At 40.4% G+C, this 22,840-nt stretch overlaps 1 protein-coding gene across 3 annotated transcripts in view; it reads left to right on the top strand.

Moving 5' to 3' along the window:
* The first annotated feature begins 5,345 nt into the window (after window positions 1-5,345).
* Window positions 5,346-22,840, top strand: part of LOC308387328 (glutamate receptor 3-like) — a 78,912-nt gene continuing 61,417 nt past the window's right edge. For 2 of the 3 annotated variants that reach the window (XR_013969925.1, XM_080867282.1), the window contains exons 1-3: window positions 5,346-5,643; window positions 6,115-6,273; window positions 22,293-22,532. Coding sequence is in view for 2 of the 3 variants with exons in the window: in XM_080867282.1 (XP_080723408.1) it covers window positions 5,556-5,643; window positions 6,115-6,273; window positions 22,293-22,532 (487 nt within the window). In the remaining variant the exon portion in view is untranslated. The remainder of the gene's footprint in view (window positions 5,644-6,114; window positions 6,274-22,292; window positions 22,533-22,840) is intronic. The other variant, XM_080867281.1, reaches the window with a different exon arrangement.

The raw sequence follows: 22,840 nt of genomic DNA, 5'->3' as shown, positions 1-22,840 counted from the left end.
AAAAACAAATAACTGGCACACTAATTCATAGCTCATATGAGCTTCTGCTCATAGATGCAGTTAATTTTAGGCTAAGAGATAAACCTTAGTGTTATATATATATATATTAGAACAGCAAAGATCTAATGTTCACTCGTATAGCGGTAACATGACAGACAGTATAATAAGGTGTGCCGTTTTGGGAGGCTCAGAGCATTTACTGAAAATCTAAGTCAAGCCATAAATCCCAGCATTTTACAGGAAATGCTATGGAAAGGAAACATGAAAGGCTTTATTGTGAGTTTTACAGCACTGAGCAATCCCTTTTTATCTCCTTACTTTCTTGGGAGCTTTCAGACAACTTATTGCAGTCCTGACCTTGGGTGCCATAATGCACAAGTACAATATCATCATTTCATATCAGGAATTTCAGAGGTATTACTTTTATTGTTTAGTTACACATGAAACTCCCTTGGAAGCCACTGTGCTCAGCAGGGATTCTCCATTGTGGTCAGGGTTTTAATTTTGTTGCCTGTATTATTAATGTAAGTTAAAATATTCACTATATTCCTCCTGGTTTTTCTCTTTATCTACACTGTGATCCTGGCTAAATACTCACTTCTAATCAACCAGGAGAGCGACACGCCATTACATGGAAACTGCTTCCTCTTGATCCTTGACCAAGGATAAATGATAGCAGTAGATGCACAGCGAGCCGTTTGATTCTTAAGATGCTGTTTACATCTGGAGTTCTCCTTTTTAATTATCCAGTGCCAGCCCTCATCTATGTTATCTGCAAGGAAAATGAGGTCGTGTATATATCAAAGTGCTTCTGCTGCCGCGTATTCCTCCCAGCAGGCGTTTCCTCTAATGTCATCTTAAACGTGACATGCAGTCGTGCACGTGGCTGCAAAGTTTCACATCCAATTTCACAGGTTTCAACTCTGAGTAATGATGCTAAACCAGAGACTGTCACTATAATCAAGTGAAGTTTTCGATTCTTGAAACCATTAAACAAAACGAGTGAGGAGAAAACTTGGCTCTATATGTAATAAATGCTTTATAAATTATGTCCATTATAATAAACAGACTTTAAAAAGCAAAAGTGAGTGAGAGGTACATTTTTCAGTATATCTCTGGATCCTTTTGACAGTTACTCAGACTGAAGTTGGAATAATGACTCAGTAACTGACCCGTTTGATGACTTCATGAATGTGCTTGTCTGATGTGTCCAATTGTGGCTTTGTGCTCTCTGTTAACAGTGCTACTTATAACACTGGATATGCCCGTATTTAGGCCACTTCACTCCCTCAGGCTAACAACTTGTGTGCATAATTCTGTGGGTTATAACTCACAACTGCTATATATAAAACAAGGTTAAGTCCTGAAACTAATAGATTGGTATTGACAAGGGTCAAAAGGCGGCGTTCTGTGATATGTGTGGTGCGATTTTCTGAGTATTTTAGTCTGTTTCACAACAAACATGCAGTGACTAAAACAGCTCTGATGTCTGCATTTCCTGAAACTCTGAGTCAGTCTGGCTCTCTTTCACAGTGTACCTTTTGTCCCATCTTCCTCCCATCAACCCCAAGTGGTCGCAGCAGACGGCTCCCTGAACCTGGTTCTGCTGGAGGTTGTTTCCTGTTAAAAGGGAGTTTTTCTTTCCTACTGTCACCAAGTGCTTGCTCATAGAGGGCCATCTGACATTTACACTCAATTGAATATTGCTGAAGAGGTTGTGCATCAGACAGCAAGCGGCGTGCTTCCTGAGCGGAGCTCATTTGCTCCGGTGGAAAGTGGGAAACATGCCCAAGGTGTACTGAAGATGCAGTGTAGTGATGGCCAGAAACCTCACCTAAATACTTACCCTTATTGAAATGCTGTCAGACGTTTGCCGGGGAAGTCCCGGGGAAATGGGGGAGGAACTGTAATCCTCTGTAAAGCCGGAGAATCAGTATACAGCTGTATGGACTGCAGACTCACACCGGCATGAGTTGTACCTTCAAACTAGCTCACTAAAAGCCAGATAGGAATAAACTGAAAGCATCTTCTTTATTGTAAATGGTTTTTGGTTTTGTTTTTATGTGACGCTTGTACTGCAGTTAAGTTTCTCTCTTTACTTAACCAGGAAAGGCTTTAAAAACATATTCTTATTTATGACAGCGTGGGCAAAAGGCAAAACCTCTGGAGAAAATGGTATGAGAGCTAAAAAAAGAAACATTAAAAGTCAAAAGAACAACAGCACACCCACTACTTACTAACACACAAATGGCATATGGGTATGTAACAGCACAGGTCATATTAATGTCCACAATAAATCTCTTGAATTCCTCCACCAGCTCAAATGATCAGTGAACAGACACATTTGTTTTGGGAACTTTCATCAAAATGAGGCGAGCAGGACTCAATAAATATTGCAATTCGTGTGTGATGATAGCCAGTTAACAGAGGAATAGAGCGGACCATTGATGACGTTTGATGGGAGCAAACGGAATAGCTGAGTCATAATAAAGAGCATCAAGCTTCTTGAAGGGCGCCCTTGCAAGCTGACCTATATATAACATCATCATTGACTAACATGGAGAGGAGGGGAACTTCACATGGCTGCTTATTCCTGCAGAGAAATGTGCACGTGTTAGACCTTGTTTGAGAGTCTCAAGCACTTTCTGCTGCAACAGCTACTGTTTGTGGTTTAGTCGGTAGTCACATCAGAAAGATACCTCGTATAGTGACTCACATTAGCACCTTTTTAATACATGAAATGGAAACAGCGTTCTGTCTCTGTCAGATTTTTATTAGAGTGCATATATCGGCTCATTTTAGAAATCCCATTAAGTCACTGAGGTTTAAATGGAACCAATTTAATGCTTCTTTATTATCTTGTCATGCTTTACTTTAGTGTGCCGTGTTTTCTGTAAAGAGCTGAGGGGAGGGCTCAAGAAAATATTAATAAATCATTAACATCCCTGACGAGGGCACCGAACCCAGCACACCAGTAATCTCTGCAGGATCCCTTACCCCGTTCATTCAACAGCATGAAGAATTAAGATTTGCACAACAAGCTGCCCTTTGTGCCCATCAGCTGGTGATAGACCAACACTTTGGACGGGTACGTGTTTTGCAAGAATTTCACTCAATCTGAGTTCATGCTTAAGTGGACTGAAACTAATTGCATAATTTTTCAAGTGGCAGTGAATGCATTTCTGCAAATGACAAACTAACACTGGCGCGTATCTGAAAAAAAAGGTCACGCTATACTGACAGTATATCTGTTTGTGAAACTGAACTTAATTATAGTGCAGTTGTTCTCGCTGCATCCTGTTAAAGATCGTAGTTGTATGCCAAGCATTAAATCACATCCAGATCAATAAGCACAGACACTGTTGCTTTTTTCTTTCTGTTTTTTTGCAGTGCTGGTTGTGCAGCAGTCTAACTAGGGAGCTTTAATGCTTTCTCCAGCCTTGGTGCACACATACACACACAGTATGTACACACATAGAACACATTCTGCTGCTCAGCTAATCCTAAGCCATTTAACTTTAATGTCTTTAAATAGATAAATGATTAAATGGAGTGAAGTTCAGGCAGAAGAGTTCAATAACTATTCCAATAGATTAAAATCACATCCATGCTGGGTGCTGTAGTGTGCAGGGCAGAAAGAAATTACACAGCACAGCATTGTAATATAAAACAAATGAAAGAAATCTGTAAAAGGCAGCTATTTAGTTGTTTACTGTGTGTTTTTAATATTTGGTAAAACCATAAATGCTGCAAACACTGATTTAGATGGTTGTGAACGGAGCTGTGATGTTCTAAATGAGAAACAGTAAAACAACAAAAAGAAGTAACATTGCGTTAGCAGAGTTAACTCCGAAGCAAGCACAACTGCTTTAGGAGAACTCTGTCTTCATTACTGGAGCATGTTTGAAATTAGCAGTGGGTTTGTTGACATCATTAAGTTTTAAGGGCAGTGATAACCCGGCTATGGCTGCAGGTTTCCCCCGCTGGTGCCGTGATACTGTTCTCCATTGTCAATAATTCCCATTTCTGTCATGGCTTATGCCGAGGCGGATGGTGAAGTAATTGGATGGACCATGTTGAACCAACATACTGGGGCTCAAAACTCAAAGATCTGTCTAAACTGATGCTTTCTTTTCCCTCCCCCCTACTGTCTGTCTGAGATACAGGCAGTTTTAAAAGACAAAACTGGTGTGAATTAGATAAAATAAATATAGTATAATAGTTAAAGTTGCAGCATCTTATCATATTTTGTGTTGTGTGAGTCAGAGTCCTCCTAGCTAGTGCAGTATACTTTCTTCGAACTGACCAGCGTAAGACGGGCTGCCTGAATGCTTAATAATGAACATTAAACATGGAGCACAGACATTTCACCAGAAGAGATGGCCTTGTTGTATATCTCAGTAACGTGCACTCAATTGCAAAATGTAAATATGCTGATGCTAGTAGGACCTATTCCTGTGTGTCGGTGATGGATTAGACACACAGATGATTTTGGAGGGGAGAAAATATGAGCTACTTTATGCTTCTGTCACTGCCTTTTTCATTTAGATTTTATCTTAAGTGACCCTAATTTCAATCACCTCCCACAAATGATGCTGTTGCTTCTGCCTTGTTCCCCTTTGCATCAGCTGTTCACTTTCGCAGAAAAAAATGAGTGGGAATCCAAATCACTAACACAAGTAAGTCAATTAGGGTTCTAATATATAGCATTAGTTAGGTACCTTGGCAGCCGGTGATTAAACAGTGATAAATCAGAGCATTAGTGCCCACAGTTACTGTTCCTGCTCTCAAACACCTGCAGGGGACAGCCTCGGATTATGCTGCTATTGTGCTGGACTAATGCTGCATGCATACTCCCACACATGTGAACACAATAGGAAGGGATACCATAGATGGATAGATAGCGTGCTTATACATGGCCTGTATGCAGACACACACAGCACATGCACACATGCACAAGTCAGCAATATACTGGTGATCCATACAGACCGCATGTCAGTGTGTGCACACCTACACACACCAAAGCCAGTAGACACTGCACCGCCTCACACACCAACTCTGCAGTGACACGCGGAGGAAGACGGGAGGCCGCTCTTATTATAATTCAACGTCAGACCAAGTTTGATAAACGTCTACCCCCCACCCCAACCCCCCGACACCCCGGCTCCCCTCCCTCCCCATCTGTCTTTCCCTCCCCTCTTTCACTCTCCCTGGCCCATTTTAGTGGTCTTTATCCACAGTAGGGACCCGTAGATCCGCTTTCTCTCTCCCCCCCCCCTCTCTCTCCTCCACCACCACCACCACCACCTCCATCTTTGAGATAAAACACTGGCTTTAGATTTCCAGCAGCAGCAGCAGCAGAGGGCTGGCGCTGCAGTTGCGCTGGCACAAATTCAACGTGGGTGCACACAGTGAGTGAGAGAGTGAGAGAGAAAGAGAGAGAGACCTGCCGCATCTTGTGGATTTCTTTGCGAACAAGCCCGTGTACATGGTTCTCCCTGTTTCTTTCTCTCTGTCACACACAGACCAGGAGCTGATTCCAGTTTTCGGAGAAAATGTGGCATCGCACAATAGCGGCAGTCCTTTTTTTACTCAATTCTTTGGGGCACTCGCTGGCAGGCTTTCCAAACCAAATCAACATCGGTAAGTTCAATGGGATGCACTGACTACATATTCATTTTAAAAACATTTACCACAGTCTAAAATAGGACACCACTCTTTAAGTCTCAATTAGTCACTGCTTGAGGTTTTATTTTTGTTGTTGTTGTTTGTTTGTTTTTTGCTTAATTCGTTGCCAACTTCACTTCTTACCAACCCAAACTGCGATTTTGCGCGTCTTTGTGGGCGGTTTGTTAAAAAAATGAATTTATATAATTTTGTCAAAATGAGAATTATGGCGCATTATTTAGTGTGACAATGTATTACACATTTTTTTCTTGTTTTTTTTTTTCTTCCATTGAAATTAACTTACGTACGAGCCTCTGATATAATGCGATCACGCAGTCAGCCTGCCGTCCTTTTTAGTGGGATTCGAGATAGAGCAAACGCAGGGTTATGCATGCTGGGGATGGACTAATTAAAGCGCTGTCTTATGTGACATTTTGTTTCCCGTAGGCGGACTGTTCATGCGCTCCACAGTGCAGGAACACAGCGCCTTCAGGTTTGCTGTCCAGCTGTATAACACCAACCAGAATGTGACAGAGAAACCCTTCCACCTCAATTACAATGTTGACAACCTGGAGTCCTCCAACAGTTTCTCCGTCACACATGCCTGTGAGTAGTTCTGCACTGTACCACTGCCTTTCTCTGCACAAGAACAATAAGAAACATTCCTGTTTTAGTACTATTTTTTTTCTCAGGTTGGAATAAAAAGTGCTGCAAGTTCAAGGCTAAAAAAACCAAAACACGCAAACAGTCAAACACATGCGGAGTACATCAAATCATTTTTGCTCTAATAGTCTCGTTGATAGGCCATTCCAAAAAAAGGACACAGATGTTTATGAGCTGGAAATGGCGTATGAATAAACACAGACACCTGCCAAATGTCTGGCTTAATACTCAAACTCCTCAGTCATAGCATCCAAAATTCACCAGCTGGATTATGGAGCTTGATGGCCCGTAATTAGCCAAACGGATTTTTTTTAATTTAGTCATTCCAGAGAAGCTGATGAGCAGAACTTGGATGAATGTGCTCAAAAGTGCACAGGAAACCCCCCCCAAAAAAACACTGCCACCGTGTTTGTTGGAGTATAGGATGAAAATTAAAATGTTGTGACTGTAAAACAAAAAGTTGTGGAATCAGACAAATAGAATTGAAAACACAAAAAAGATGAGATGTATTTACAAAGGTGAATAAGGAGACATCACTTTACAGGAGTTTAACAATGTTGACACATTCTCTGTTTATCCATGTGCAGGTATACCCCTTTGCAAACTCACCCATCCCACCCCATTAATGTTCAGGGGAGTTTGAATGTCACTTGTCCTTTTATAGCGGCTTTAAATATCACATTAGTGTGTACTAGCTTTATAGTGCTGCAGACTCTTCTATCTTCTCTAAATAGCCCACAGTATCAGCTATAACATTTGCTAATCCATGTAGTCATCTCTGCAAACATGATGCACTCAATAGTAAGCTGCAAAGTGTAAGAATGTCTCATATTTGGTCTACCAGTCCCTCAACTGCCATGTAGGGCACCGAGTTCTGTCTGGAGCATTAATTTGTTATCTTTTGTCTCACCAACTTTGCTTCACACATCACGGTTGAGGATCAGCTGCAGCTCTCCAAACTCTGTCAGCTGCCTTAGAGATGTCTGAGGAACCTAATAAAGTGAGAGTAGAGCTTAAAAAAAGAAAAGAAAAAGAAAGGGCACGAACACAACTACGTCCCAGGCTCTCAATCATATTAAATGCTGTTGAGGTCATGTGGTTGGTGGTGAGCGTTAGCAGCTCTCACCGACGACCAGATTGGAGCAGCCTTGAGGAGAAGCTGCAGGCGGATGCAGGTTTACACACATTCACACGCTCACACCTTGACACTGCCCGGTTTGACTACAACCTTGCACTGTCAACTGCTGAGCAATTACACTGAAGCAGCTGTGGGGTCAGTGCTCAGCTCAAGGGCACTTCAGCAGTCGCTGTGGAGGAAGAGATGAATATTACACCCTCGGCTTGTCCGGATCAGGGCTAAAGCACAAACTGCAAAGAGTTTGTCCACAGCCGCAACTGACTTTGACTAAATCTGAACCCATTGTTTTTGAAAGAAGCTTAAGGCTTTTCTTAAAGGATAAGAAGAAGAAGAAGAAAGCTGATAATCAGGAGGATTAATTTCAGCCAGATAAGCTGATGCAAGCTTAGCTCAGTACTCTCTTGTTGAAAAAAGACCAGTTAGCAGCTCATTATGCAGACCAGCCAGGCCAGTTTGTGACTAAGGAATTTGCTTGAAAATGCACCAAACTACACAATTCTTATTATAGTAGTCTGGATTGCATAATGCCCCGCTTGCCTGGCAGGTGTCGATGTAGCAAATGAATGTGATGATTATGATTTGACACATTTCTATTTTGGCAAGAATTACACATTAGTCATAGCTGTGCTTTCCTACAGAAAGCCTTGTCAATTTTGATAATATTAGCAAGTGCTGATATGACTGAGATTTTAAATCTGCTCATTTCTTGTGATCCTTGAGACCGTCTACATAGTTCCCTCTTTAAATAAAACAATTGAAAGATAAAAAGGAACAGAGCAATTACTTTTTGCTTTCATCACTTGTTGTGTTTGCTTTGATTCTGAGTGGTTAAAAAAAAGCAGGACAACACTAGAGACCTCCATCTAGGTCAGTCTGTAACAACCATCGCAAATTCCTAATGGCAAATGTCTCTGTTATTGGCAGTGTGGATCAATAGGTGGAAATCCGTAGTCCAGCAATAGTGTGTGTGCCTGTTTGCTATCCAGTATGGAAAAATCAATTCTCACCAAGCGCTCTTTTTCCTTGTTTTTACCCTCCTCGCTAATATATGACTGATTTTCCAACTGTCCCGAATCGCACATTTGCTGCTTACATTGCAGATATGAAAGTTAACAAACAACAAAACTTGTAAACATCCAATGATCGATTGCAGCAAACAATTTCCAGCCATTGCAACTTGACTGAATTGATTCCAACAAAGAGAACCTCACTGTGCTGTTGTGTTTATTATCTCACCCAATTTGTGGCTGGAGTGAAGCTGCAGGATGTATTGATGTGACACCTTGCCGCAGGCCAGGACTGATTGTGTGCATAAATGCAGAAATGGGAAGGTTATATCCATTAAGACTGAGGTCAGGGCAGGGATAACAGACAGTGGAGACAGACCTGATAGCTTGGCTGGGTAATAAGAGGAGAGTTAAGCTAAATGAGTGTGGGGATTATACTTTCTGCATGTGGTGACAGGCAAGCATTTATTTAACGTTTAATCAATTGAAGTGTTTAGCCTTTCCCTAACTCGCAGTAATTAACACGAGTGTTAAATGCGTGTGAATGAAGAGACATTTCTGAGTGATCCGTAAAAAGCGCATTTTGTGCTTCTGCACCAACAGCATACATTTTTAAGACTGCATTGTTAAAAAAAACTTTGATTAAGCTGTCAATATTTCACTGTATTTCTTATTAGGAGTGTTTATTGTGGCTAGTTATCCTTCCTCTGCTATGACTCAACCAGTGTGATGCTGCTCAGACAGAGGCTAATGTAAGAGCACTTCAGTGTGTAGGCAATGTACAGTTCCACTAATGCGCCACAGACCAGTTCATGCAGCCAGATCTCCTCCTCCTCCTGCTCTTCTTTTTCTTCTGCATTGTTGATGCTGCAGTGAATACTTTGACTCACCAAATCCAAATTGGGATATTTTACTTTTGTAAACTGGTATTAACAATAAGCGTGATATTTAAAGAGCTAAATATTGATGTTGGGTTAATAATGCACACATAATATTGTATATGTCTCTGTAATTGCTCTCATTTCTCATTGACATGTTAAATCGAATTAATTTGCTAAATGTGAGTAATGACATTATAATCATTTCTTTTCAAATTTCATACAGATGTCGTGATAATATTGTTATCTTGAATTGTGTCTTAGATGTTTTTCCTTCCTACTGTGGCCAAGTGCTTGCTCACGGGGTGTCATCTGATTGTTGGGGCTTTCTCAGTATTATTGTAGGGTCATTACCTTACAATAGAAACTGCCTTGAGGCGACTGCTGTTGTAATGCGACACCATACAAATAAAACTGATTAGGACTGAGAATTAGAATTCTTTTAGCCACATTAATCATGTAGGGAAATACCATTAGTATTGTTTCAATGTCTCAAGTGCATGTTTATTCATAAAATGCCTTAAAATGTTCACTTGTTTCTTTTTAGTTAACATGTTTGATTTTAAAATGTTTTTAAATAACATTTCAAGCACCAATGTTGCTATTTTTTACCCTGTCTACTTATGTAGATTATGCACTCTAACTTGATTGTTAAGGCAGGATCTATTTTTGAAACAAGTCAGACTTTGATCTACTTTCCAATTTAGAAGGCTATACCAGGAAGAGAACGTCAAATCACAGCAAACCTTATTCATTTATAGTAATGACTGTTTTAGTTTAATTGAATTCAGCTTTTATATATTGTTTTATAGTAACTAGTAATCCATCCCTTATTTATTCCACTACTTGTTCCAACACACTCTGCACTCTCGCACTATAAATGTGCTGCACATGTTGTCAGTTTGGTCTGCTGTCTACTTTGTTCACTGATAGCAAAGAAACAGCCAGGCCAGTGTGTGTTCAAATACTTTGACAATAAAGCTGATTTTGATTCCTTATTTACATGACACCAAATCACAAGTCACTGCTTTATATAGTAATCCAACGATAGCCTGTGAGCAAGCACTTAGTGACAGCAGGAAAGAAGGACTCCCTCTAACAGGAAACAAACCTCAGCAGAACCAGGCTCAGGGAAGGGCTGTGACTGGTCAGTGGTAAGGGGAAAAATAAGAGAAAGAGGAGATCACAGTGAGACTGGACATGGGCATTTGGCATAGTTTTATTAGTCTATGTAACTGGGAGGAAAATATTTATATTGTTCTTTCTCTTTACTCAAAAACATCTTTAGAGTTTGAGCTCCATCAGGCTGTTTTTGTACCTGTGAAAGTACTTAATGGCTACATGCGGTTTGGTAAGATAAACATATTCAGATGATACTGTAGTGGGCGTCAGTAGCTCAGGAGGTAGAGCAGGCCATCTACTAATCAGAAGACTGGTGGTTTAATCCATGGCTACTCCAGTCTGCATGCCAAGTATCCTCAGGCAAATAATAAATATTATAAAGTTTGTATCTGTCTTGTTTGAAACTTGTATGAAAAGCATACAAGAGTGAAAACAGATATAAGATCCCTTGAAAAATTATATAATGAAACTTGTATGTTTTGGATACTTACTAAAACAATATGGGAAGATACTAGCCCCAAGTTGCTCTCCAATGCATCCGTTGGAGTGTGAAAGTTAGATAGAATGCACTTAAGCATATAAAAAGTGCTTGGGTGAATGAGGGATGTTGTATAAAGTGTGTAGAAAAGAATCAGTCCACCTTAAATTCCCATTTACTATATAGTGCAGTTCATTTGAAATTTATATCCAAGTGTTTACTTGGAACGTTTCGCGACATTAAAAGCTGTTATTTAAAACATAGTAAAATGTATTAAATTGGCTTCATCTGTACCTGTAGAGACCTTGTATTTTCTTATACAGGATGAGGAGGGAGAGCAGGGGAGGAACAACAGCACACAACTTCTAGTGTTTATTTCGAATAGAAAGGATCACCTGGTGTGAAAGTCACCTTGTTCTAAGTTGGGTATGTGTTCTGAATGTTTATAATAGTAGGAGCTCTGCAATACAAGGGATAATTCACAGATGTGGGATCTATGCTTGTTTGACTTCTTTCCTGAAGTTTAAAGTTTGATGAAAAGATCAGTACTATTTTCATGTTTGTAGAGTAAAGCTTTGAGCTTGAGCTTAGCACGAACATTGTATATATATCTTGCTTTATTAATTCATAAAAAAAGTAAAAACAACACATTATGTGTTTTTTTTTTCTTGGCTAGACATGGAAACTTTCTGTAGATTTGTTATGTCCATGGAGCTGCAAGGCTACAAATGAAAACATATTTCAGTTTGGATCACTATAGGCAAAAGAAGATTGATATTTCTAAACACAGTTATTTATACTGGAACTGGGCAGGCATTGGTGACGACAGCTATGAGATTTAGTAAGTCAGAGAAAACAGAAATGGAGGAGCTGGGGTGGAGGTGGGTTGCAAAGCAGCTTGCAGACGTGGAACAATTGTGGGCAGATGGAAGCACCCGAATCGCCCTGCACTGGGTGTGCAGGGCAGTGCAGCATGCAGTGTGGTAATACATCATATGAAGGGGAATGAGCCTGACTCTTCAGCTTGTCTGATCTGATGCCATATTTGATTAATTAATTATTGAGCAGCATACATGCTACCCGTGCTAAACCGAGCACAGCTAGCTGTGCCCCCCCCGCTTCCAATCTTTGTGTAGCTGAAGTTATCAGAGCATTATATGTTTTAAACATTTGGCACAAATCTTTTCTTTTCTTTTTTTAAGTTACTATAGCAAAACAAACGTGCTGCAATGTGAGCAAGCAATACAAAACAATCTTCATCATAACTCTGAGAACTCATTTAAACAGACAAGTCATGGATGATGCACGAGCATCAGAGACAGGGTTGTCAAATCATTTGGCCCGAGGGTGAGCGTGCTTCATGATAGTTACTATGTTAAGCCATACTCTGCATAGATATAATTAATGTTTATAGAAACAGGTTTGTTTGTTTTTTTTAAATATAGCAGTGAGGTCACTGATCCTCTGAGGACAAAGCATTCCACTCTTGGCTTCAAAGCTTCATTGTGAAATTCTGAATTCAATTATTAAAACTTCACCATGAAAAACACACTCACCACATTTGCTTACATATTTGGCCAGTCAGATGTTTGTGTCTGAAAGCTTTAAATGGAATCTCTCGGTTTGGGAGCCCTTGAACAAAAAAGAGACACTTAGCCAAAAGCATGTCCTTTTATCACGATGCACTGATAAAAATATCTGAGTTACTGCTACTGCAGCCAGAGTCCTGTCAGTTTGGATGACCTGTGCCAAGTTGACAAGTACTCATCGTCAGATTTGTCATGGCATTTTCATGCCATTTATAATGTCTTTAGGAAGATTTTATCTAACTAAAGAGGCATTTCAGGTGCATACAATATGGTTTTCTAAGCACTTTCACTCACATGAATAGTTTAAATCTTAGTTTAATAAGAGCTTTCAGGGTCCTTTGCTGTGGGGCAAGACATGAGTCATGGTCCATCATGCAGCACAAATGCATTAGGTTTCTATTGAACGAGGGAGTGCTAATGCTAAATAACTACAATAGAGGCATTTAAATATCAGTAGACTGAATGCATACCTGCCAATCATTTGAAAAGAGCAATAAGTATTCAGCCGAATGAGCTCGGCACGATCGTAAGAAATAATCTTATTTGTTGTTTTGCTCAAACTTAGTCAGTCGACCGTGGCCGGTCATAATGCTGCGAAATGGCAGAACAGTGCCGGATAGCTCTGGGGGCAAGCCACTGGAGATGTGCAGTTAGTCTTTCATCCTGTGCATCAGAATGTGCTTACATGTCAGTGCTGTAACACAGCGACGGTGATCACTACTGACAAGCTACAGTGACGCTGCAGCAGTTTGTTGCAGCCTTACACAACGTCCTTCAGCATGGCTACCTCTGAAATCTCTGCCGTTATTCGTTAAATGTTACCTGAAATTATTCAAGGACAACAGAATAATGCACAAGAAAACCAAAGATGCCAGCGGGGCAGTGAATAATTTAGAGAAGCTGCTTTCATGAATTTGTTTAGTTGTATGAGCGTTCAGTCTTGAAGGTAAAGAGGGGAAAAAAATCATATCTTCAGTGTTTCTGTGTTTTTTAAACAAGAAAGAATTTGCGGCCCATTTGTTTTCTATTTATATTTGATAGATGAGCCTATTCTCAGTGCTTTCTATTGTGAAACATTTTTCACCTGATATTTCACAATACATTAGTTAGAGCTTGTAAATTGTGCATTTATAACTTCTTCACTCTACTTTTTTAAAACTGAGTATATTGCATTACTCTGTCTATTATAACTATGGTCTTTGGTGTTTTTGCAGCATTTGCAAAGGATGTGGAGGTGAAATACATTCAAGTATGTTCACATAATACTCCAGTAGCCACAATCCGTGTGTGTTTATTGCTGCTGCAAATTTCTTTCTGTCATGGTTTAGCATGTGGGCAATCTCCAGTTTTATTTCTCAGATTAGAGCTAATCCAACGAGTGTTGCCTGGCTCTTTGTGTATAATGAATACCTGCAGGGGGCTAACCCACTGGAAGAAAATGTGTGCCTTTATAAAGCTGTAATCTGTAGAAAAGAGGGAATTCCAGCCAACATTCAACAACACTGCCGGAGGAGAAACACCTACTCAGCCTTCAGTCTCTATCATGCCCTGTGCTTTCTCTGTGGTTGGTCAGCTGAGACAAATTGTGCAACAATGCAGACTGTAATGTGGATAAAAATATGATAAGCTTAAATGTCATAACATGGGAATCATTTAAAATGTGCACGCTGTGAATTCAGCCCGACTTTCTTCATTATCAAACATTTACAATGATGTTTGGGTTTTTTTTAGGTCAAAGTAAACTAGCAGGTCTACACAGTTTAAACAGTAAGAGTGCAGATTAGATCCTGCAAAGAGAGTTGTTATTAGAAAATATAACAAGCACAATGTTTGAATTATTTTTTAATACACTTACTGCAAAAAAGTTGTTTTTAAGCGCGTGGAGAGCATAAATTGCTGCTAATAACTGACATGCTAATGGCCTTGTGAGACCGTTGAGCTAAACGCTAACACCAGCATGCTACATACCCACAGTGACAATGTGGAAATGGAGTAGGTGAAATGTTTTCCACATTCAGTGATCATCTAGTAACCAGTGAGCGCTTGCTTTAGGTTTTTGGCAGCTGCTGTGAAATCGACTGCTAAAGCCCCAATCGCAGAGGCCTACAGATCAGTCAGTGACCCCTGGCAACCACTAATCGAGAGAGAAAATAGAGTATTCGTCAGACAGCTAGAGAGTGGTTGCTGGCAGCTGTTAAGCTAAAATTGATAACAACGACATATACCAGTAGTTTGCATAGATAAGAGGTAAAGATAAACCTTTATTAGTCCCACACGTGGGAAATTTGTTGTGTCACAGCAGAAAGTGGACAGTGCAAAGTTACAGGAGCAAAAATTAAGAAAACAATGGAATAGGATAAGATAAAAAAGAATAACATACTATATACAATAGAATAAAATACTAAATTACACTTAGTGTTATTGCACATGTGCGGATGTGTGTGTTTGGTCAGCTACGAAGTCTTTGTTGTGGAGTCTGACTGCAGTAGGAAGGAAAGACCTGCGGAATCTCTCCGTCCCACATCGTGGGTGCCGCAGCCACTGAAGGAGCTGCTCAGTGCTGTCAGAGTCTCCTGCATGAGGTGGGAGATATTGTCCAACAGGGATGACAGCTTAGCCACTATTCTCCTGTCACTCACCACCTCTACTGGGTCCACAGCATCGAAGATATCAAAGACCTGGACCTGTCTGCAAACATTTGCAAACTACTCGCCAAATGGTAGCGCAACTGTGAAAAGTGCAATGCAGCCTAAAAATGGGGACGCTGTCGCTTGCAATAGTACAAGGTGCTGATTTAGTTTAAAGGTGAATGCTCACTGTTTCCATTTTGTGTCTCAGGCTCAGTTTGTGTTGCAGTTTCACCGCAGCTCGGCGTGTGAATGGGAAGTATTTGTACACAAGTTGGTGTCTACCGTGCAAACCCTGGGTTAACAATCCAAGATGACGACAGTGAATCTTTAAAACTTTTGATCTATACTGTAACTGTTGTGTATTTTAGACTTGTTAAATAAGCCATTCACACAGCACTGACAGGCTCTGTCCATGGACATGCTGCAGCGGTGTTTTTAACCACAAAAAAACAAGTATTTAATGTTTCGCTAGTGATGCATGAATGGCTCAAACTCGCTAAGAAGCAAAACATCGTGTTTTTCCTTGCTTATCTGACTTTATTACTGAAACACACTCAACTCGAGAGTGATGTCACTCTGACGTCCGAGATATCTGGAGCATGGCCTGTGTGCCCAAGGCCTTATCTTTTCATTTTTTAAATTGTAACATTTGCTAATTAGCACTGAGCTAAAGTATAACTGTCGCCAATAGATATTTGACCATAAGATGTTGGGGAAATTAACAATGACCAATGGTGATGAAACTTAGTGATCAAGTGATAACTTAGTTTCATCATGAGATGAGGTAGTTTGTAGCAAATTAATCATTATAGATTATTTATTTTTGATACAATAAATAACTCCATGAAATTGAAGATGCCATTATCGGCTTTAATAATGAAGTCATGAAGTTTGATTTGCTACTTTATTTTTTTAGTTCCTTCTATTTATTTACTTTCCATTTCATTCTTCATTTATTTCTTTGCTTGTTTATCTTCTTTAATTTTCCATTTGATTTGTGAATATATTCTTTACTTAATGCATTTTTTCTGTACTTATGTTCATCATATCTTTTATAGACACAAAGGAGAAAACACAGTGAAATTAAATAATAAGCGATAAGTCTCAGTTGTAGTGAGATGTTGAGTGAGCCATGACAGTTTGTGAAATGCAGTCACCTCTCCTTTTCCTGCTTAGAGGAAAAGCCAGAGGACAAGCAAAGCCAATAGGACAGTCTGACTATAACTATAAATGTTTTTCATGACCATCTGTGAGCTACAGGATCAAAGTGCCGGGTGACTAACTTTCAGAAAGACATCATAGGCTTAGACACAATTATACTGAATTGTCATTAATAGAAATTCTCTTTAATTTTGCTGCCCTACTGTGTTGACAGAAAAGTGTTCTGACACAAACCTGCTGTTATTCAGGTGGAAATGCGATCCTAAAAGTGTAACTGCAAGTCTGTCTGCAACCCTCGCCTTTCATTTTCATACATAAAAGTCAAAACTGGATTGCAGGATTGGGCTTTCTGCTGTGCCCTTCACTATAACCTACATGCTCTAACTTGCTCAAAAATGCTTGAAGGATCAAGCTGTCCAAATAAAAAAAGAAAACAAAATCTTTTGATTTGCAGCATCCTGAAAGGTCAAATAACCATAATGGCTTTATAAAGGATAGCGCCACAAATCTAATCAAACATTCCTATTTTGTGCTTTAAAAGCAGACAGCTGTGGTTATGCAGTACGTGCTTACTGTTCTATAAAGGACTTCCAGTTTCTTGTAGCATTTGTGCCTTATGACCTTAAACATCTGTTGTCAGACTTGGCCTTTTATTTGACATGCTTCCACTTATGCTTCCAAACCTAGGCTGCTTTATTCCTTCCACTAGTACTGAGGAAAAATGAATTGCAGACTTTTCACATCTTGCCGTTGAAGCGTCTAAAAATAGAGTTCTTTTTTTGAGCCTGTGCACAACAGCACATGAATTGTTAGACATGTTAGACTGGGGTATTAATTGGGAAAAAAAATATAGACTGCATTTCACACGGTTGTTGTAATTATAGGATTTTTGACATCATGTGCTGCAAAAAAATACTGTTGATGAATGTTTTCAACTCGCAGCTCAGATACAAGCATACTGAAATAAAGCATCTACAGAATATTATAATTACTCTGTATAGATAGTGATTCTACCTCTTCAGCCTCTACTGATAAGTGCATGCATAGTGGGCTTAAACCACTTTATGACCACATTAACGGCTTTTACCGGTAGTTTTGCATCATATACGTCATCAGATATAAATATTCAAGATAAATCTGTTTGCGTCCTGTCCAGCTAAAACATCCACAGATGCTGCCAGGATGCACATTACCTAGAATAACAGAAAGACATGCTAGCTATTTACTCTTCAGCTTAGCGTCCAGCTTGTTTCCATTAGGAAACAATGCATTCACTGATGCATACTGCTAACAAAACAAAGGGAACACTCACAATATAAAACCAAGCTTGTTAAACTTCAGGGATATCAATCTATCCAGTTAGGAAACATAAACCCTTGTGGGTCCATTTTACCCGCTTTGGTGCAAATGAAAGTGACAACAAGTGCACTGGAGAGGCAACAACAAGAGAACCTCCCCGCAGAAGGGAATGGTTTAGTAGGAGGTGGTCACAAACCACTGCACTCCCCTTAACTTGCCTGAGTGATTTTTCCAGTTTTGCTTTTTTTCAGTGTCCTATAAGAGGGTACCTGCAGTCGATTCAGATTACACAGGTTGTCCAACTCCTCCAGAAATGCACATCCAAACCTCTGTTACAGAAAGATCTGCTGCATCTCTCAGCGCAGTCTCAAAAACACAAAGAACATACCAGAAGATGGGGCATTGCATGAACAGAACTGGAAGGGCATCAACCCGGCAACATGACGGGTATCTGTTTCCTTGTCCCAGGGAAAACAGGAGGATCACTGGCAGAGCACTACAGCATTACCTCCAGTTGGCTACTGATGTCCATATTTTGATTAGATTTCCCTAGAAAGCCAGACATCCTTTAGTGGGAACTTTGCTCGCAGCTCATCTGGCATTTTTTCTGAGAACACAAGAACTGGCAGGAACACCACTGGCACCTCATTTTCTTTATAGGTGAAGATTTCTACTTTTCTAACATGTAGGAGGTTCAGAGGGTCTGGAGATGCTGTGGTGAACGTCATGCTGCCCTCAACATTATCCAACATGACTGGTTGGGTGGTGGTCTTTGGGCACACTCAGACCTCCAAGTGCTAGTCGAAAATATCCTAACTGCTGTTAGATACTGTGATGAAATCCTCCGACCGTTTGTCAGACCTTATGCTGGTGCAGTGGACTCTGGGTTGCTCCTGATGGAGGACAATTTCCGGCTTCATGTGAACAGTGTGTAGACAGCTCTTGAACAATGAAGATCATTGACTGTCTGTAATGTTCCTTAGAACAGAATCCAATTGAGATCCTCTGTAATGTTATGTATCAGTATAAAAGACACTGACAAATAGCACCATACGCTGCCCAGAAGCGAACTCAACTCATAATCCAAATTTGAGAAGGGATCCCCTAAGACACCATCAACTGTCTCATCAGGCGTGTGCCCAGATGTTATCTGGAACGCACACAGACTCAGAGGTCAGCCTGTGATTTTTTTTTTTTTACTTTGACTTTTGGTGTGATTTTCAATCCAGCTCTCAAAGTAATGATGTTCATGGTTTCAAGCCCTTGATGATCTTCTGGCATTTCCTGTTACACCACCTGAGTTGGTGAATATGTTCAGTGTTTCTAGTTTCTCTTTGACCCTGTCCTTTACAAGCTGGCACAGCTGCATGTTGTATTTTGTTCACTGGCTTCTTCATTTAGTGAACATGTGACCCTGTGTCAGCGCAGAACAGGTATCCCCATGTGGCATAAACCAATGTGACTTCCCTCACGTCCCTGTGTAAAACAATCTGAAGCCCTCCTGCTTTCCTCTGCTCTTGCAGACGCAGCTCTTTGGCAGTGGAAAAATAACTTCCTGCCAGGCAGAAGTAAACACATTAAGAGGTTATTTAATATTGTCACAAAAAATAAAACTGTTGTCCTGACTTTGTTCACATGCAGCACCCAATCCTCTCAAACCTCACAGCTCTGAACAGTGAAGCTCAACTCCTCATCGCAGCACGAGTTATCCACTGTTTATTTCTTCATTCTTACTGTGTTATGCGCATAAAGTTCAATTTCCTTAATGCGTCTGCTGTTCGCTTCTCAGGCGAGGACAGCAGCTCACCTCTATTTCCATTCTGAGATAGAGCTATAAGAATCCAGTTTAAAGGCTCAGATCTGCTGTGCACATACAGGTTCATCCCACCAACAGCAATTTTGATGATGGACTCAGACTAAAAAAAAAGAAAAAGAGAAGACATGTGACGGTGTTGGTGTTACTGGAGCTGCTGTGTGTACCTCTTAAGCTTGAAAAGGTGAAGAGAATTAGAGGGTGAGGGGTAAAAGAGAGAGAGGCAGCAGTGAGAGACAGATGTGGGTGTTTGTTAGGTGATGAATAAGATGAGAGTCGACAAAGGGTGAAGAGAGCTGAATTTCTCCAGCTGGATATTAATCATGGATGGAAGGCCTGTGTTAGTATTCTGAACAGAAACGCACAGAGCAGTAAAATAGCTTCACTTCACCACTGTAATAAAGTCAATGATGCGTAACTTCATTTCTGACCGTGATCAGGGGAATTTACTGTAGTTGGCTGGTGTTTACAGCTTCATGAGCCCAAATATATGATTTCATTAGTCCTTTGGGAGAACAGACTGTCCGTTTAACCTTGACAATCAAAAGATAATGCAGTCATTTTGCCAATAGGATCGGATGATTTTCGATGAGCTGAGGGGTGTTTATTTATGGCAGTGTGCTATTTTGCATGAATAACACGAGCTGGATGTTGCTGTGAATCTGTAATTTGAGGTGAAGCATGCTGATTTTAAAAGGAATCGATCTTTTCTGACATTTTTTCTGGCTTTTTTTTGCTTAAATGTTTGAGTGCAGCAGCCCCTTGATTATATAACAGGTGCACTGTGGCCATCCAAGACGCACACAGGCTGATCTGATGATAAAATGAGAGAGGGAGAGATGACTGAACCGAATCATCAACTATGTGTGGGTGACGGAATGGCTGTCTTAATGGAAAAGTCAAACGAACAGAAGCAAATGGTGAAAACATCCAGCAAATAACACATGAAATCGCAGATCTGTGAAATTATTTTACTCTGACTGCAATCATAAAAACTTAAAACTTAAAAACTCTTTTTTTTATTTGACCAATCATTTCTAGACTTTAACTCCTAGTTTAGACTATATGTAGTTTTTCAACATTCCCTCAAAATCCACTCACACATAAAAGTAACAATGGTAGAAAAGTACACGTGTAAAATTGTTTTATGAAGCTTTTGACTTTATATGCATTTATATTTGCTTCTGCATGTGCTGCATTTCTTGGTGCATTAAGCAGAGCATACAGTCTAAGGTCATGCATGCGCATTCTCGTGTGCCCGACAACGTAAACAGGACTTTCTCATGAGTAAAACACTACTGAAGGATAAAAACGCCCGCTTTCCATCAGTGATTCGTGAGTCACGATGATTTAATGCATGAATTAATGCAATGTGCATCCTGAATCCTGACGAGTGGAATAGGCCACCAGCTGTTTCTTTGCAATAAATTATGCTTAATTTCAGAAGAAGCACAAATTATTTTTTATTTATACAATTTGCTAATGAGATTTGCTATTATTTATATTTTGTTATGATTTCTTGAGCCTGTGCCGTGCATGTGTGTAATCAAAGTAATCAAAGTTTCTATCAATAAATCAAATGCTTCTTGTTGGTTGAAAACATGCACTAAACACTTCCTCATCTAAACCAATCAGATTGTGTGTGCCCACGTATAACCATCTTACGTGACCTCTGTTGCAGAGGTTGTTGCTATATATGGTTGTTGGCCTTGTCCACAGGCATATTTTAGATGGGAGCTGGACCTCAAGATATGCATGTGTATTTAAGCATTTGACAGTGAAATCTGACTAGTGGAAGTCTGCTGTGGGGCAGAGCAAGCTGCCCAGTAAGAACAGATAGGGTGCTCACTGGGAGGGAGGCCTTAAAGAGACAGACAGAGGCTGAATGCAGGGGTTGACAGGGAAATATGCACAGTCGGTTTCCTTTAGATGTCTTGTTTTTGATGCAAATTACTGAACAATATGTATGTGACTTGATTTTCTATTTAAAGAATAACCTCTTTGTTCCTTCATTTTGTACAGAAACTCAAAATGAAATAAGAGAAATTTACACTTTATTGATAATACTCTATTCTGTAACTGTAATGCTAAAATCCAAACATTTCTAGCCTCATTTAATACTTATTAGTGTTTCTGTGCGGCTTCACTGAGCAGCGTTGTGACCTGTGCGGAGCAGAGGGTCAGAAATATCAGAGCAGGTCTGCTGCACTGACCAACATTTCCTTCAGTCATTACTAATATTAGGATGGCTGTCATGCCTCTGATTTAATCCTCCTTGGTGGCACTGAACCAGTTTATTATACACAAATAAAATGAAATACTTAACACCTTGTAAGTGTGTTTAGTGTTTGTGGCCGCGGCTCATTTCCATAGGCCCACAGATGGCAACAGATAGGCCTTGTTGTAAATCTTTTATACAGCGGCAGCACAGCCCAGCGCTCGAACATTTGGATGCTCATGTGTCAGGATATTTGTCCATTAAGAGCTGTGGCCAGTGCACTGACTTCCCCATTATTTCTAGTTGATTACCCAAGCAGTTGCATTTACAGCAAGGATAAGTGAAGGGCACCGGGCAGCAGAGCATTGCCATAGGGAGCAGGCATCCCGCGTGAGGCCCATTTATTCAGATAGCCGCTGCTTCACTTGCAAGATTAACAGCATAAAGAATTCCCTCTCATCTCAACCTTACATTGAATTTTTTTTTTTTATTTCTGCACAGGGACTCAGCAGCTTTAACTTTCAGTATGTCACAGCGATTATTGACATCTCTTCTGAAATTAGGAGGAACTTGGCATAAATCTTTGTTTGAGTCCATGACCTGAACCTGTTCTTTGTCCTTTGCACTAGTCTGCTCCCAGTTCTCCCGAGGAGTTTACGCCATCTTCGGCTTCTACGACAGGAAGTCCATGAACACGCTGACCTCCTTCTGCGGGGCACTGCACACCTCCTTCATTACTCCCAGCTTTCCCATCGACGCCGACGTGCAGTTTGTCATCCAGATGAGGCCCAGTTTGCGAGGAGCTGTTCTCAGCCTGCTGGACCATTACAAGTGGGAGAAGTTCGTCTACCTTTACGACACTGACAGAGGTGAGAGCGGTTATGGTCGGGAAAGCATGCTTGTGTACACCTTTGCAAATGCCACAAGCTTCAGCAACGTTTAGGAGTAGAACGTCTCACTGCAGGAGAAAGTGGATTAAGTTGTCGCCATCCCTGCTCAGGCAAACACGTTATTATACAGGCTATAAGATTTGTCTTTAATATGTAAATCCCTTATCCCCAATCCTCATTCTAAGTGGTTTGATACATTTTAATCTTTGTCAGTAATGATCTCAAATTGCTTCAGTGTGCGGCTGAATCCTGCTCACAGAGGCGCTCAATAGTTTCTTGCTTCCGAG

The sequence above is a fragment of the Rhamphochromis sp. 'chilingali' genome, assembly GCF_963969265.1.
Source record: "Rhamphochromis sp. 'chilingali' genome assembly, chromosome: 19".
NCBI lineage: Eukaryota > Metazoa > Chordata > Actinopteri > Cichliformes > Cichlidae > Rhamphochromis > Rhamphochromis sp. 'chilingali'.
This window is presented reverse-complemented; position numbering and strand designations above follow the sequence as displayed.